Below are 14,754 nucleotides of genomic sequence, written 5' to 3'. Positions count from 1 at the left end.
CAGTATAAATCTATTGATATTTTATATTCGTATACAGTCAACTATGTTTCACTTAACTTAAATTGTTTTATTGAGAATGTATTTTCTTTTAAAAGATAACTAATAAAATTCGCCACGGTAATGTAAGTATGATTGGCCGACGATCGAACCAGGAGTACTTCGCGTGTCCGACGAGAGCAGTAGTACACTTCTGCACGCTGGGATTACTATGTAATTTAGTTTATTACAAATTGGACTATGAAATCTTCTATATAAAATTCTCGTGTCACAATGTTAGTTACCGTACTCCTCCGAAACAACTTCACCGATTTTCACCAAATTTTATATGCATATTCAGTAGGTCTGAGAATGGGCTACTATCTATTTTTCATACATTTCATTGGGAGTCCTACACACTACACCCCCAAGTGATAAGGATTGTTCACCCATAACATTTTTTATTTATATGGCAACGCGACGTTTGCCGGGTAAGGTAGTACATTATAATAATTGAACCTCTAAAATTACACTAAATATCTATGTGATAAATAAATTTATAAGTTTCGACTCAATAGAACTCTGTTCAATAAATCACATTAATAAAATCATTCTCCGGAAGAAGCCAATATTCCCTTCTATAATTGTTTATTTTAACGACCAAGTTGACTTATATATGAGGCAACCACCTTAGTCTGCACGAGTGGGAACGCATCTTTTGAAGGTGGTAGAACTCTTTGTGGTGGTCACCACCGCCACACCTATTTCAACCTAATAACAGCCGTGTTAAACGCTGCTGTCTTCTGGTTTGAAAGGTGTGGGTAAAGAAGGCATACATTTTCGAGGCTTTCCAGCTTAGTCCTCAGGAATAGCGGCGCATCTGTGGCCGACATTAGGTAGGAATCTAATCTTATCTGGAGTTGATCACAGATGTCTATGGGCAGAAGTAGCCACTTACCGTCAGGTGGACTACACGCTCGTCTTCCTATATTATAAAAAAATCTGTGATCGATTCAGGTAGAACTTTTGTTTTATAAAGACGTGGTTACAGTTACGACACAGCAGACAGAGTGGCGAGTTATGCTCACCTAGACGGAACTCGACGGGACTACATGCTAAGAGAACTTCGGTTGCGTTCCTTTGGAGATCCCGGAGCAATCTACGCAGCGCTGAGGACGGTCATCGGATTTTAGAACGGTTTAGCACACATAACCCATTCCTCCTATCATTCCTCCTCCACCGATTATTTATCCTTTGACGGTTTTACCCTCATTAACAAAAAAAAGTTACACGATTGAGCGCCGATCACATTTACTCCAATCGTTAGTTGCAGTATCTGAGAAAAAACGTGAATGAAACGTTAATAGAGTTCTTAAAATCACGACCGAACGTGAGTCGCCAACGTAAACACAATTGATGTATGAGTACTAAGTTCGCCTACTAAGGACAACTCGGAAAAGTATGGCTCCAATACCACATCCATCAAACCTGACCACAGCAACGCTTACCGCTGCTGTTATGAGCCAGAAATTGGTGTGGCGGTGGTGCCGCCGGAGTCGAACTACCTTTGTTATTAAGGTATTATAAAATTTTAAAAAATAAGAGTAGAATCTATTAACTCACGTAAAATGAGAAAGTTATGAATGAGTGATGAGTTACTAAAACTTCACTCAACTATTAGTAAACAAGTCCTCGTAACTATAATGATATGATACTGAGTCAAAGGTACTTACATAATAGCTGTAATGTTAACATGCTTAAAATTGATACCTCCAGCGACATCTATGTTTCTACTAAGAACTATTTCATACAGTAATTTGCATGCAGCTTCATAAGATGGCGCTGACTTCGTCCTACATTTGCTTTTAAAATATAATAGGTAATAAATAGAAAATAATTAATGATAATCTTTTTAAAATTGTTTAAATTTCTTTCAAAATTTGTTTTAGGTATTATGGGTAAGCTTAGAAAAAAATGTTTTTCGTTTAAAATTCATTTTAATAAATAATTTCCAACAAAATTACTTTCAACAATTTCTACGTGCTACAACACTACAACATAATTGGAATGTATTTAATATAATAAAGAAAGAAAATAAGTACATAGATTGAAGAGGAAGAAAAAGTACTATTTTTTTATATATATAAGCCTAACGAACATTTGCAACACCAGAGGAGTCGCCAATGCATCGCCGGCGTTGAAGGAGAGCTCATTTTGCACCTTTTTTAAGAGCCCCATGTCAATAATTACTTACAATAGGTTACTTATCTAATGAATTATAATTAACATTACTCACTAATAAGAAAGATTCCAAAAATTATTGGCATTTGACGAAAGTTTTTTTTTTATTTACAAAAGATTGTACTCTATCAGATAGAAAAAGTATAATATCGTATTGAATACTAAAATATACTTATTTCAAGGATTTAGGGATGAATAAACCCCCGAGCACACAAGATTTCTGGGCCCCAAAATAATTTAAGAAACATAAAAACCAGACTACTTTATAGGTAGTTATTTATGACCTAAAAAGATAATAACAAATAAATGCCTAAAATAAACTGTGTAAAAATAAAATATGTATTTTTATTAATGATCCACATTTCAATCTACATTTTTTAACCTTAATTCTTAGTAGATGTGTTGTAAAAGTGAAATAATTGGCCTTTCGGAGCCCCTGAGGTCGGAAGCCCTGAACACGAGTCCCTATGGATCCCTTCGCTCTTAGGGTAAAGACGGAATAATTTATTTCATGTAATAATAATAAATTCACATACGCCAACTTGTACTACAATCAAAAAATATTAATAAATTAAGTAACGGCCGTCTAGTTAAACACTAAATCATTCTAAATTTAAAATTCCATAAAAAATAATACAATTTAAGATTCCAATTTAAAAAATACAATTTAAATTTCTAAATTTGAAACTAATTCTAAATTTAGGAATACAATTTTAAACTCTAATTTTAAAAATACAATTTAAAACAGCTAACTATCACAGGTATGCTTAATAGGGCATACTTATTTGGTATACTGGTGCTGCCACTAGATGTCCATAGCGTGCGATGCCGTGGGGCCCTTTGCACACAATGTTCGTGTTTATCATCTGTGAGGCACATAGCGTATGCCATTAAATGTGGCAACACACTTTGCTCGTAGCTCGCTGTAAACAAGTGTTGCCAGGGCCCGCGGGCGAAAACTGCCACGTCTTCCCCGCCGTGGGTCTCTGAGTCTAGCGGTACTAGACTCGGGTATGAGTAGTTGAGGTCCTCTGGAATAAAATAGAAAAAAAAGATTGACTAACTGCAATTTTATGTTCCACTGGGCATGGATCTTTCCTAAAACTAGGGGGAGGAAAACTGATGAAGGATGATTCTGGATTTCAAATTATCCATAGTCTTTAATAATTTTAAGACTTTTATTTGACGACAACACAAGTAATAGTAATATGCAATCAACAAATTCGGGGGTTCGAAGTTCGAATCCACCTGATCAGAGTCTGACCTTGTTGATCTTGTTGACCAAAAATATGATGTATAGGACTACGTTGGAAAGGCATTAGGCAAAAATAAGTGCGACGATAGTACCTTGGCAGTCGAATCTAAAAGGATTCTTCTAATTTCAATATCAAAGAGAGTTAGAAATTAGCTAACAGTCAAAGTAATGGTAACCGAAAAGTCTAGGCGAGGCAGTCCAACTTAGTCCTCAAGCAGCGACGCAAGTGGCATTGCAGATGTCCGCAGACGGCAGTTACCATTTATCATGCTAATTGCATGCTCATCTATCAGTCTTCTTTTATATAAATAATAATGAATGTTTATCTATATGTGCTTTATAGAATCGTAACCTATGCATTTGATCATGTGCTGATCTTTAGCAAAGTTGCGCATGAGCCCACGAAGGTGAGTTGGTACAATTTTCGACAGATGGTGTCACTGTTGCCCCAATGAAGGTACAAATTTTCAGTTATATGTTATGTTATTTTTTTTTAAAGGCGAAGCCGCCTTCACTACTTATATTATCATAAAAGAGCTTACGGTTTATAAACCCGCTTTGCAGCGACACGTCCATCCTGGTACCATCATGTCCTATGGCGGCTCCTTTACCATTGGCGTAGCTGATGGTGGTGTATGGCTTACCATCGTCACCATGCGCCGTATCTACTGAACCTGGAATTATTATAAAATTGGATTAATTAGTATTTTCTAATTTTTTGCATATACATATTAAAGGTTTATTTATTTAAGTGTGCATAGAATCACGTAAGTCGTTACCGATGGGTCAATGTCAAGCGCGTTCATGACTTGGCTAAGTGAACGAAACTGAAGGAAAAATTGTGCGTTTCATACGTCCCAAGACGTTAACGCGCTAAAAGAAGCAGACTTCAAAGACTTCAAATTAAGTAGCACTTAAGATAAAAACAAAAAAATGTTTATGTTTTTTCTCCCACAATTTAGGCGGATCCAACAACATCTCATACGTTTAAATCCGTCAAGCCATTTCGGCTGCAGGACGCACTAAATAATGAGCCATACATAAATAAATACACTCAAAAAAACATTACTCTCCTGATTCGGGCAAAAGATAAAAAATGGAAGTACCAAAAAAGTAATATGTTAAAAAAGGAAAAGTAAAAAAAACATAGTACTAAATTTATATGTATCTTAGAAGGTAACTATGATATTATATCAACCATGCATGTTCAATACCTAATATATCATTTCCCCTCGACGGGTACCCCGCGACGGTCATAGTGTGCGCGTGGTCCGAGCTGACCACTATGAGGGTGTCCTCTTCACTGGTCAGAGACCTGGCCTTGCGCACCGCCTTCGAGTACTCCACGGTCTCGTCCAGCGCGAGCCGCGCGTAGCTGTCGTGGTGGGCGTGGTCTATTCTACCACCTGGAAGGTAATAAAATATAATTAATATTTATCATTTATGAAAGGTGGTGGAATGGGTATGCTTCGAGTAGCTAGGCAAGGGTTGAAGGTGGTAGAACCCTTTGTGGATTGACTTCGGCGGCACCACCTCCACTGCCTCATAACAGCAGCGTTAAGCGCTAATGTGTTCTGGTTTGAAGGCTTTTCCGAAGGGTCCCAGCTTAGTCCCCAGGAGTAGCGGAGCATCTGTGGCCGACCTCAGGTAAGAATTTCTAATCCTATCTGGGGTTGATTACCAATGTCCATGGTCGGCAAAAGCCACTTACTATCAGATGGACTGCATCCTCCTCTGCTACTCCTATATTATTTAAAGAAAATATGCCCCCCATAAATAAATATGTAATGTACCCCAAATACGATTTAAAATACAATTTCAAATTGCAAATTTAAAAAATACAATTTATAATTCCAACTTAAAAAATACAATTTCATAATTCCAAATTAAAAACTACAATTTAAAATTCTAAATTTGGAGATATATCTGAGTTAGCCATAAGGGCGTTGCTTTTACGAGTGTATACTACATTTAATTTCCTTAGATAAGGCCGGTGGTAAAACCAACTCACATTTTCCTTCCCCTATAAACCTCCAACTAAAACTATAAACTAAATATGTATCAGTAGCGACAACACTTTTATCTTTAATCCGTGACTAATATCCATACATTATGCACGTCGACGTCATGTACGGTTTCTTGTTTAGTGTTTTACACATTGTTTTTTATGTTTAACAAAATATTTATATTTATACAAATTAACATGGTAATAAACCACATAGTTAAAGGCGATAAAATCCTTCGTGCTTGGGAGGCACCACTTTTACACCTATTTTTGCCTTATAACAGCAGATTTAAGTGCAGCTGTATTCCTCTTTAAATTGGACGGTGAAAGAGATATCGGAAGAGTTCCAAATTAGTTCTCAGGAGTTATTATTGCATCGACGGCTAACCTCAATCGCAAATCTTATCTTATATGGGGTTGATTATATTATATGTCTATGGGCGACAGTAGCCTATTACCATCCAGTGGACTACATGCTCGTCTTCTTCTTCAATATAGTGCAAAAAACCTCTCTCTATCAATGCATGATAAAGTTTACTTTAAGCTTGTACTTACGGGGAGGAATTGTCCATTTTTAAAATTACATAAAATAGTTGTAGCCTTCAGTTCAATGAAGGTTCAAAAAGGCATCATAATAATAAGGTAAACTCAAAAATTGTAAATGCAAAAGCAATTTCAAAGTCAACGAAATATTTCGCAATACCTAACAGGAAAACGGTCATTACCTTCCTACTTGTACTTGTCAAGTAAAAGTCATTGAATTTAATTAAGTGGGTAATATTGAAGAATATTTTCCTTGCAATGACATTTATGCACGTAAAAGTAAAGTACCTTTGAATGAGAACGCAAAATAAGTTAAGGAAAAGGCACAAAATGTAAATTATTGATAAATTTGCGTAGGTTATGCCTATATTGAATTCGTTTTGTTTCAAGTAAATGTAGTTGCTATAAATATTTGAAAGGTTAAAACCAGTATGGTTCGACCGGGGAAGAACCATCGCGACACATATTTCTAGCCTCTCGGTGGAAAAGTATAGATTCCTGCTAATTTACGTATTGGCTAACATCTCAGGGATGATATCGCGTTGATGACCGAACTTTGGTGGGATTCCTATCCGGAATTGGTTATAGATATATTTAGGCACTTTGCCACATATATCGCCTATATTATTGAAAGAAAAAATTGAAGTCAATAATTCTTGGATATTCGCTTAAATAATCGAAACATACAGTGTTTCAGCAGATTTGTAGAAATATGCTTATTGGTTGGTTGGAAGTATCTGATATCTAACCATCTCAGAATTTTACTACATTGTGCGATTTAGAGATCGTACGTGATGACTATACAATTTTTACTTGAAATTGCCAAAAACTTTGTTTACAAGTGCCCTAAATCTCGTCACGTCACGGCAAATCACAATTATTACGTCTCATCCCGTTACATCACATCACGTTTCATATTGTCACTGACCTTCGACAAACAAGAAGTATCCCCTCTCGCTCCGGTTCAGCATCTTGATGGCGACCTCTACCATTTCCTCCAGTGTCGGTTGGTTGTGCGCCTTTAGATGATACTCCATGTGGTCGTCTTGGAACAATCCCAGAAGGTATTCCGGGAGATCGTCGGAGTTGAGTACCTGAATAAAATCTGGGCTTAGTACTAATATATCTTTAATTAATCTTTATTAAAAGGAAGTGTTTACCCTTGAACTGTTAATTATATTTTTTATTAATTTTATTCGCTATAACATTTCAACGTTAATGTTTTTTTATGACAATGATGATCGTCATAACAATTATAATTCCGTTTTTGCTATCACTCACCTTCTGTTATAATTTATTGAATTGTGTTAAGAATCAATAAATACTGGAAAATGAAATCATAATTTCATTGCTGTCTTAAATAAACAAATAAATTAATTGTTTCAGGCGTTACTTTTCGGAAATCCATGCTATTAAGTTAGGATTAAAACTACTTTGCAACAATCCGCTACCAATATGTATAGTGGACTGATGGTATTTAATTATTTTAAACCATGCAGTCTGCACCCTCCCTCTCACATAGGACTAAAGAACAATACATAATGCGTACTTTAAAATATTATATCCATCATACGTATTGGTGCGAAACAGGTTTTTTAACCTTAATCATTAAAAAATAATGTAACGTAAATGTATTTTTTCATTGTTGATTTAAAACCTTTTTCGTCTCTTACGATGTTTACGAAAATAAATCAGTGATCACAATCATAAGGGTTACAATCATCATCATCATCATTATCACTATTATCATCATCAACATAATCATCAATCTTACCTTCATCAACTCGACCCTATCAGTGACGTACTGATGTGTGGCGTTCTTCTGTAGTTTGTCCACATGCCACATCTCTGTCAGGTCTACTCCATCTAGACGCTTTCCCGTTGAATTCACGAGAGGGGTAGATATGTTAGGGGTGAGCTCCCTTCGACCGCCTCCCATGATAACCTGAAAATCATAAAATATGTAAAATTAAGATATGATTAGCTGTTTCTTGTATTTATTAGTGCGTTAGACTTTAGATATATAAATTTTCTGACCATAGGGGCTGCTGGAAGAAATTCCAAGTTGGAAGACCTATCCTTTGTACTACATTTCTTTTTAATGCTCTATTTCTTTGTCATGTTTCTGTGTACACAAATTTGTAAATAAAAAAATATCATTTTCTATTCATAATCAATTTGAAGAAGAATTTACTAAAATAACTACAACTGAAGGCTGTGTGTTCCCCGAAAATAATTTCCGATTCGTATTCTTTAAACTTATTAATCCTAAATTTTAATGAAGCCCCTGTGTTAATCTCAATTGATTATAAAGTTAGGGAACGTCGAGCGCTGTCTGTAGGTGGAAATGTTACCCGTAGTAAATAAACTCAGTACCCCTTACCATAAGTTTATACGTTTTGAGAAATATGACTGTTTTGGTATTTGTTTAAGTATTTGCCCATACAATTTCCAATCAGCGCCCTTAGCGGATTGTATCAGAACTATAGTATCAGTAAATGTCTAAATTGACAAAATGGCGTTTTATGTCTTGTCTCTTTTTTTTGCGAACATGTGAGGCAGACAGGAAGACTTGAGCACTTACTTATTGTTACGTTTACTCAGTCTACTGAAGCAAACGGAACAGAATAATGGATTGAGTGAACATAACGTAAAATAGTGGGATGTTTTGGAAACTCGTGGTAAGGGTACAGTCGACGGATCTTTTGGAGACAATACGGGCGTTTTGAACATCGAACATGGATATGCCAGTAATCTGTTTCTTCCATCTAGAACAGTGTGGTGGAGGATGCTACAAGCACTCCCCAGGTTAATGCCAAGTATGCTTTGTTAAGAGGGGATGCCAACTTTGTGCCGTACCGTAGATTTGCAGTACCCTTACTAATCGGTTTTCGAAAAATAACAACTTACAAAAATCTTCCTATTTGTATTTTTAACCGACTTCGAAAAATCTGGTAGGCTGTATGTATTTTTATTGCTACTATAAGGGCGCCCCATATTATATACAGCCTTGGTACTGAACATTAAAACAGGATGTTTACGAGTAGTATTGATTGTCATTTGTTATCGAACATATTTTATTATTTGATCATTTGTTCATGCCTATAATTGGCACTCATACGAACCTTATATTATTAATACTACTATAGTGTACTTCTAAGTACTATATAATGTATTGTGTGTGTTGCTGTTGGCATGTAAATAAATAAATAAATAAATAAATCATCATCGCACACACGTCACTGAGATACAGTTGTGTAACTAATTTTTTTTACGACACAATTATTTAATTATTAACACACGTGTTTTTGAACATAAATATATATTATATATGTTAAACGTGAATAACAGGCATTGTTATGTATTTGTGCTATAAATAATTACGACAATGGTCTACAAAATAATATATTCCATTTTAAGAATGGACTGTAAAATGTAAATGATTTACCGAGAAGTTTTAAATAGTTATTTATGTCTCGATTATTCAATAGAAATTCCAGTGTTATTTTTGAAACAATAATTTAGTTACTTAGAGTAAATAAGGCATTTACTCTAAGTAACTAAATAAAAGTAAATGATGTTTCAGAGCAAGTTTGTTACAGAAATTTACGACGTACTGTCATTATAGTAACACGACATAAATATAAATACTTACATGAAGTCGTGAATGTAAACTTGCAAACAAACTGAAATGAACATTTGCATACATTTTCAACGGTTACAATGAATGGCTGCTTGACTAATTTATTTAGCATGCTAAGAAATCACTTTGACTTCTGTAAAGTACTTGTTATGTGTGAATGTAATGCTGTTATTAGTAACTTCCCACATTAAACATATTTGTTTTATTTTACATTTCAAACCCGCTCACGCTTTTCGCTAATTTACAGATAGACTGACAGACTACGTGTGCCTTTCTATATATTTCACATCTACGTAGAAGTCATGCTAACTGATTGACAGACCACTCAAACTGGATGTAAGATCATATTGTTTTGTTCCTTACGTATTATAGGGGTATTAAGAAAGGATTTTTCAAACTTAAACCCTAAAAAAGACTAACTAACTAAAAAGATGATTTAAATATAAATTACCAGAATGGTAACCCTAATATTTTCGCGAACTTGAAATCTCAAGAGTATAGAGAGGTCTGATGGTTAATTAATTATTTGCAACACTTTAATTATTTATGTGAATCTCCAAGAAAGTTATAACTTGTCACTTCTAGTAAAGCGAGGGTTGTGGGCTTTTTGTCCCGGGAAGAAAACAAAGAGCACGTAAAGTATACTATTGAATTCTACTCGAGATCTCAAGCAACCTGGCACCACATATTTCTAAATCTTTCTCTGTTATATATTCTTTTGAAAAAAATCAACAGCCTTCTTATCAAAATCTTTTAGCCCAAAATGTCACTAAATCTATGTTGTATCTAAATAATTATCCAAGCAATTGGACCTTAACTTGCTCCAAATTCTCTAAAAAATAAATTAAATCTTCACTGACCTTAAACTGCTTGCCAGGGTTCTCCATGATCAGCTGGTACGCGATGTCCTTGCAGCCCATCGTGAGGCATTCGTCCGGGACATCAGCATCCGACTCCCAGTTCCTTTCAGAAGAATGCGCGTACATCCCAGCAGGGGAGGCGTGCGTCACCCGAGTTGTTGTCACCAGACCTGAGGAATTAAATGAAGCTTGTTCAAAACTTTTTATTTAAAGTTGGCAGAATCCGTTGTGGTTTGACTCCGGTGGCAGTGTTAAGCGCTGCTGTGCTCCAGTTTGAAGGGATTAATAAGGGAGAACTACGAGTACATATCCGAGGCGTTCGAAATTATTCCTTAGGTGTAGCAACCTTCTATCAACAGTACCATGATCGAAGGTAGCAACCCATCTGTCTATAAATTCACGTAGGACTTTAATCTTATTTGCAGTTGTATGGACAACGGAAGTAGCTACACTCGTATCATCAGGTAGTCGGTACCATTTGTATCCTGGGGAACACTTGCTCTTCTAACGAACTTAGTTTGTTCAACCACTACGTTATCACTATTTTAAACCCTCTTTGTATGGGAGGCTTAATCCAAAAAAATATAATCAGTTATCATCACTTCTTAATTTAATTTAATGAAATAAAAGTGTACTTCACGATTCGGTTTGATATATATTGTACAGAGTATATTTATTTATTTTATTTTTTTAATTACGATAAAAATGGTAGTGTAATATTAAGAGTAACGTTTATCAATGCTCACGTAAATGCAAATAAAGTAGAAGGTTAAGCACATGCAAAAATGCTAATGTTAATAGGTATATAGCCGGTTTCCACTAATTAATATCAGTCACCAGGAAAAGGAGTATGTTGAATTGCGTTTAATCCTTACTAATATTATAAATCCGAAAGTAACTAGTAACTTTGTGCAAAGATAGTCTGAGGCCCGAGAAAGGACTAGGGATGGCGATCTAAGATCGATTAATCGGAGAATCGATCTTTTGGATCCAAAACATCGATTATTTTAATCGATATTCGTAAGGATTGAATCGTAAACTATGCATTTGATCAAGTGATGATCTTTAGCAAAGTTCAAGGTACGAATTTAGTTTTACGTATATTAGTATGTTATATTATTTTCTTTTAAACGCGAGCGAAGCCGCGGGCAAAAACTAGTTTGTATATATACGATATAGGCTTCCGATTACAAATTTGCAATTTTTTTTAAACCGACTTCAAAAAATGAGATTCGCTATTCGACCGGTGTGTATGTATGTAAGTATGTATGTTATATGTAAACTTGTATGTCCGCGTTTGCCTCAGAAGCTACTGAGCCAATTTGAATGGAGTTTTGGTTATTTGGCAGCATATCTTACAAAGAAGGTTTTAGTATAAAATACTTTAAGGATTTTTAAAATATTTACTACCTATGTAGCGTGGTTTTACTCGCGTTTAAAAATAATGTCTACAGCTCTTTCTTCATTCTTGAACACTCGCCCATCCTACACTTCCCACTCTCCCTTCGAGGAAAACCAAATAACCAGTTTCATTGACCTCCTACCTTTATGACAGCGCATACTACATAGAGGTCAAGGTGATTCCCCTACTTTGGATTATTATAAATTATCGCTTAATCTTCCTCAATAAAGGACCTACAAAAATTCTAAAAGATTTTATCAAATCCAACTGAACCCTAGAGAAATTTGAGCGTAAAAAATCAATAGTAATAAGTTTAGATACAAATAATTTCCCACTGCTTCGCACATGTTATCACATAGTAATAACCAATTCTGTCCTGCATGTTTTTGTATAAATGCAAGTAGAAAACGAGCAAACAGACCGTCTGATGGTAAGAAAAAACAGTACGTCTGAAGTGTAATTGAAATTTTCCATATAAGTAAGGTTCCCTTGATAAACCCTTCAAGGCAGAACGCAGTAGGTACGCTGCTGTTATCAAGGCGGTGGTGATATGGTAAGTATATCCTTCAAATTTAACTTAAAAATATTTACATTACATTCTGTTATACCTTTATTTAAGGTTTACCAACTCCGATATATAACCCTAACCTATCCGAAATAACTGTAACCATCCAAAACTTAATACTATAGGTATACCTATTGAATGCCTATCTGAGATAGGAGATTGAACCTTAAACATATTAAGGATTTTCCGGTATTTCAAAAAAAACCAAACACACTTTTAGAAGAGGTTCTTGGAAAGCTATTTCAGGTTATCTGTAGCTTGAGACGGGGGATTAAACGATAAACATTTTAAGGCTTTCCCGGTACCTATTTGAATTAAAAACGCACACTATAATGTACTATGTTTTTATAGTAACGTTTCTTCGAAGGCTATTTCAGGTTTGTTTTACAAAAACTACTTAACCGACCGTTAAAATAAATCAATGATCATCAAATGCGTAACATGACTTTCATAATGACAATGTACAATGAACCATAAAATTACGTCACGCAAAAAAGTCATTAAAACATCTATATTGGAAACCGCGTCAATGTACCATTAAAATGCAAACGGTGGATGATGTGGGTACGAATGTGATAAATGATTGAATGATGGACAGTAATAGATCTAATCTAAGAGTTCATGAACCTAAATTAGATTTATTCCTTGTTAAGAAGTAATAAACTAAATAAAGAGATATTCTCGTAAGAAGAATGACGTCACATTATCAATATTTTATAACCATTTTTTTATAATATTGAAATGGTTAATAGCATGCAGTCTACCTGGTAAGTCGCTAATCCCGCCCATGGATATTTGTAATTAACCCCAGATAAGATTACAATCCATCCATCCTCTTCAAAAAATAACACAAAAGCGTTTCATACTGTTGTTATTAGGTACAAATCAGGACTGGATTACCTTCAGAGTTAAGCCACAAAGGGTTCTACCACATTCAAAATATTATTTATATTTTGTATATGGAATGGAAATGTGATGGAATTAATAATATTATTACTCTAATTTAATATACATACTACTTATCGTGACATCAAACAAATATTCTAATATTTGTTATAGTAAAACAAATAGTTTTCTCTATCTATGGCATTGAAATGTTTAACTAAACCAAAAAGATAAAGAAATGACATGTTTTTAGATTTTGGGTGGAATATTTGATTTTTTTATCAATATACATACATATATACTTATTTACGTGACAGGTGTTTTTAATTACAAAAACAGATTACTAATTTTATTGGTTCAATATACACAGCCTATAAAAACAGGTACACATTTTCAGTTCACAATTTTTGTCTACTTCATAATTGCGATCTTTGTATTTTGACAAGTCCTAGTAGAAATAATTTTATCAACCGATAACTGTCCCACTATTGAGTAGGGTCTTCTCTAAGAATGAGAGGGTTTTAAGCCATAGGCCGTTTGTCTACCGGCATCGATACCGGGAACGAGATTATTTCGGGCCGATTTTAATATGTCGTGACGGCGATAGTTTCTCCACCGCGACCGATATCGACAGTTTATTTTGTTCCAGCTGTCACGTGTGTGACGGCAGCATATGGTAAAGTTCCAACGTGTTTTATATTGCCGGCACATCGGCCTGTCAAAATTTCGGTGCCGATCTAGCGGTCACGCCGATCTACTCGAAATATCGGCGGCCGGGATGATGGTACTCAGGTGACGGACGTGCGGTGGACAACCTGCTATAGTAAATTTATGTACTCTACTTCGGCGCCGTCATTAATTGTCGGTATCGGCTCGGTGACGGTGGCGGTGTACAAACGCCGATAGTCCATAAACTAACCAAGCGCGAATTGGAGGACTTCACAGTCCTTTGAGAATAATGTATTTAAAGAACTCAAGCGAGTAGGTTCCCTCGATGTTCTCCTTTCTCTATCTTAAAAGTAAGTTAGTTCTAAATTAGAATAAAATGCGCCATTTTATTATACGAAGTAGTTTACACGTATTAAGTTACGATTGTAAACGGTTTTAAACAAGATTTATAAGTAGGTTAAGGCTGTATGCCTTCAAACAACGATTAATGTAAAGAAACAGTATTTTATTTGTCCATTTACCATTGACGTCGATAATTCGTATTATTATTTATAAGTAATTGATTCTAGTCTATTTGCCTAGATTTTTTACTTATAACTTTTTTAGTCTTGCTAGATTCAGCGCCGTGATTTTAATTATGGATTTTGACCTATTATTATAATTAATGCATCGCACATTTTTTGAAGTCAATTGAATATTAGAAATTATTC

At 35.0% G+C, this 14,754-nt stretch overlaps 1 protein-coding gene across 2 annotated transcripts in view; it reads right to left on the bottom strand.

Moving 5' to 3' along the window:
• Positions 1–1,959: 1,959 nt before the first annotated feature.
• The window catches only part of LOC140757603 (membrane-bound alkaline phosphatase), a 32,399-nt gene continuing 19,604 nt past the window's right edge, over positions 1,960–14,754 (bottom strand). Inside the window, exons 4-10 of one of the 2 annotated variants that reach the window (XR_012104001.1) lie at positions 10,524–10,693; positions 7,795–7,965; positions 6,949–7,114; positions 4,687–4,878; positions 4,015–4,146; positions 2,539–3,248; positions 1,960–2,501 (exon numbers count right to left, since the gene is read on the bottom strand). Coding sequence is in view for 1 of the 2 variants with exons in the window: in XM_073093434.1 (XP_072949535.1) it covers positions 2,944–3,248; positions 4,015–4,146; positions 4,687–4,878; positions 6,949–7,114; positions 7,795–7,965; positions 10,524–10,693 (1,136 nt within the window). In the remaining variant the exon portion in view is untranslated. Of the gene's footprint in view, positions 3,249–4,014; positions 4,147–4,686; positions 4,879–6,948; positions 7,115–7,794; positions 7,966–10,523; positions 10,694–14,754 lie in introns of both variants that reach the window. The other variant, XM_073093434.1, reaches the window with a different exon arrangement.

Source organism: Epargyreus clarus, unplaced genomic scaffold (assembly GCF_041222505.1).
Source record: "Epargyreus clarus isolate Ecla_fem2 unplaced genomic scaffold, WU_Ecla_fem_2.2 ptg000004l, whole genome shotgun sequence".
In the NCBI taxonomy this organism is placed as follows: Eukaryota; Metazoa; Arthropoda; class Insecta; order Lepidoptera; family Hesperiidae; genus Epargyreus; species Epargyreus clarus.
This window is presented reverse-complemented; position numbering and strand designations above follow the sequence as displayed.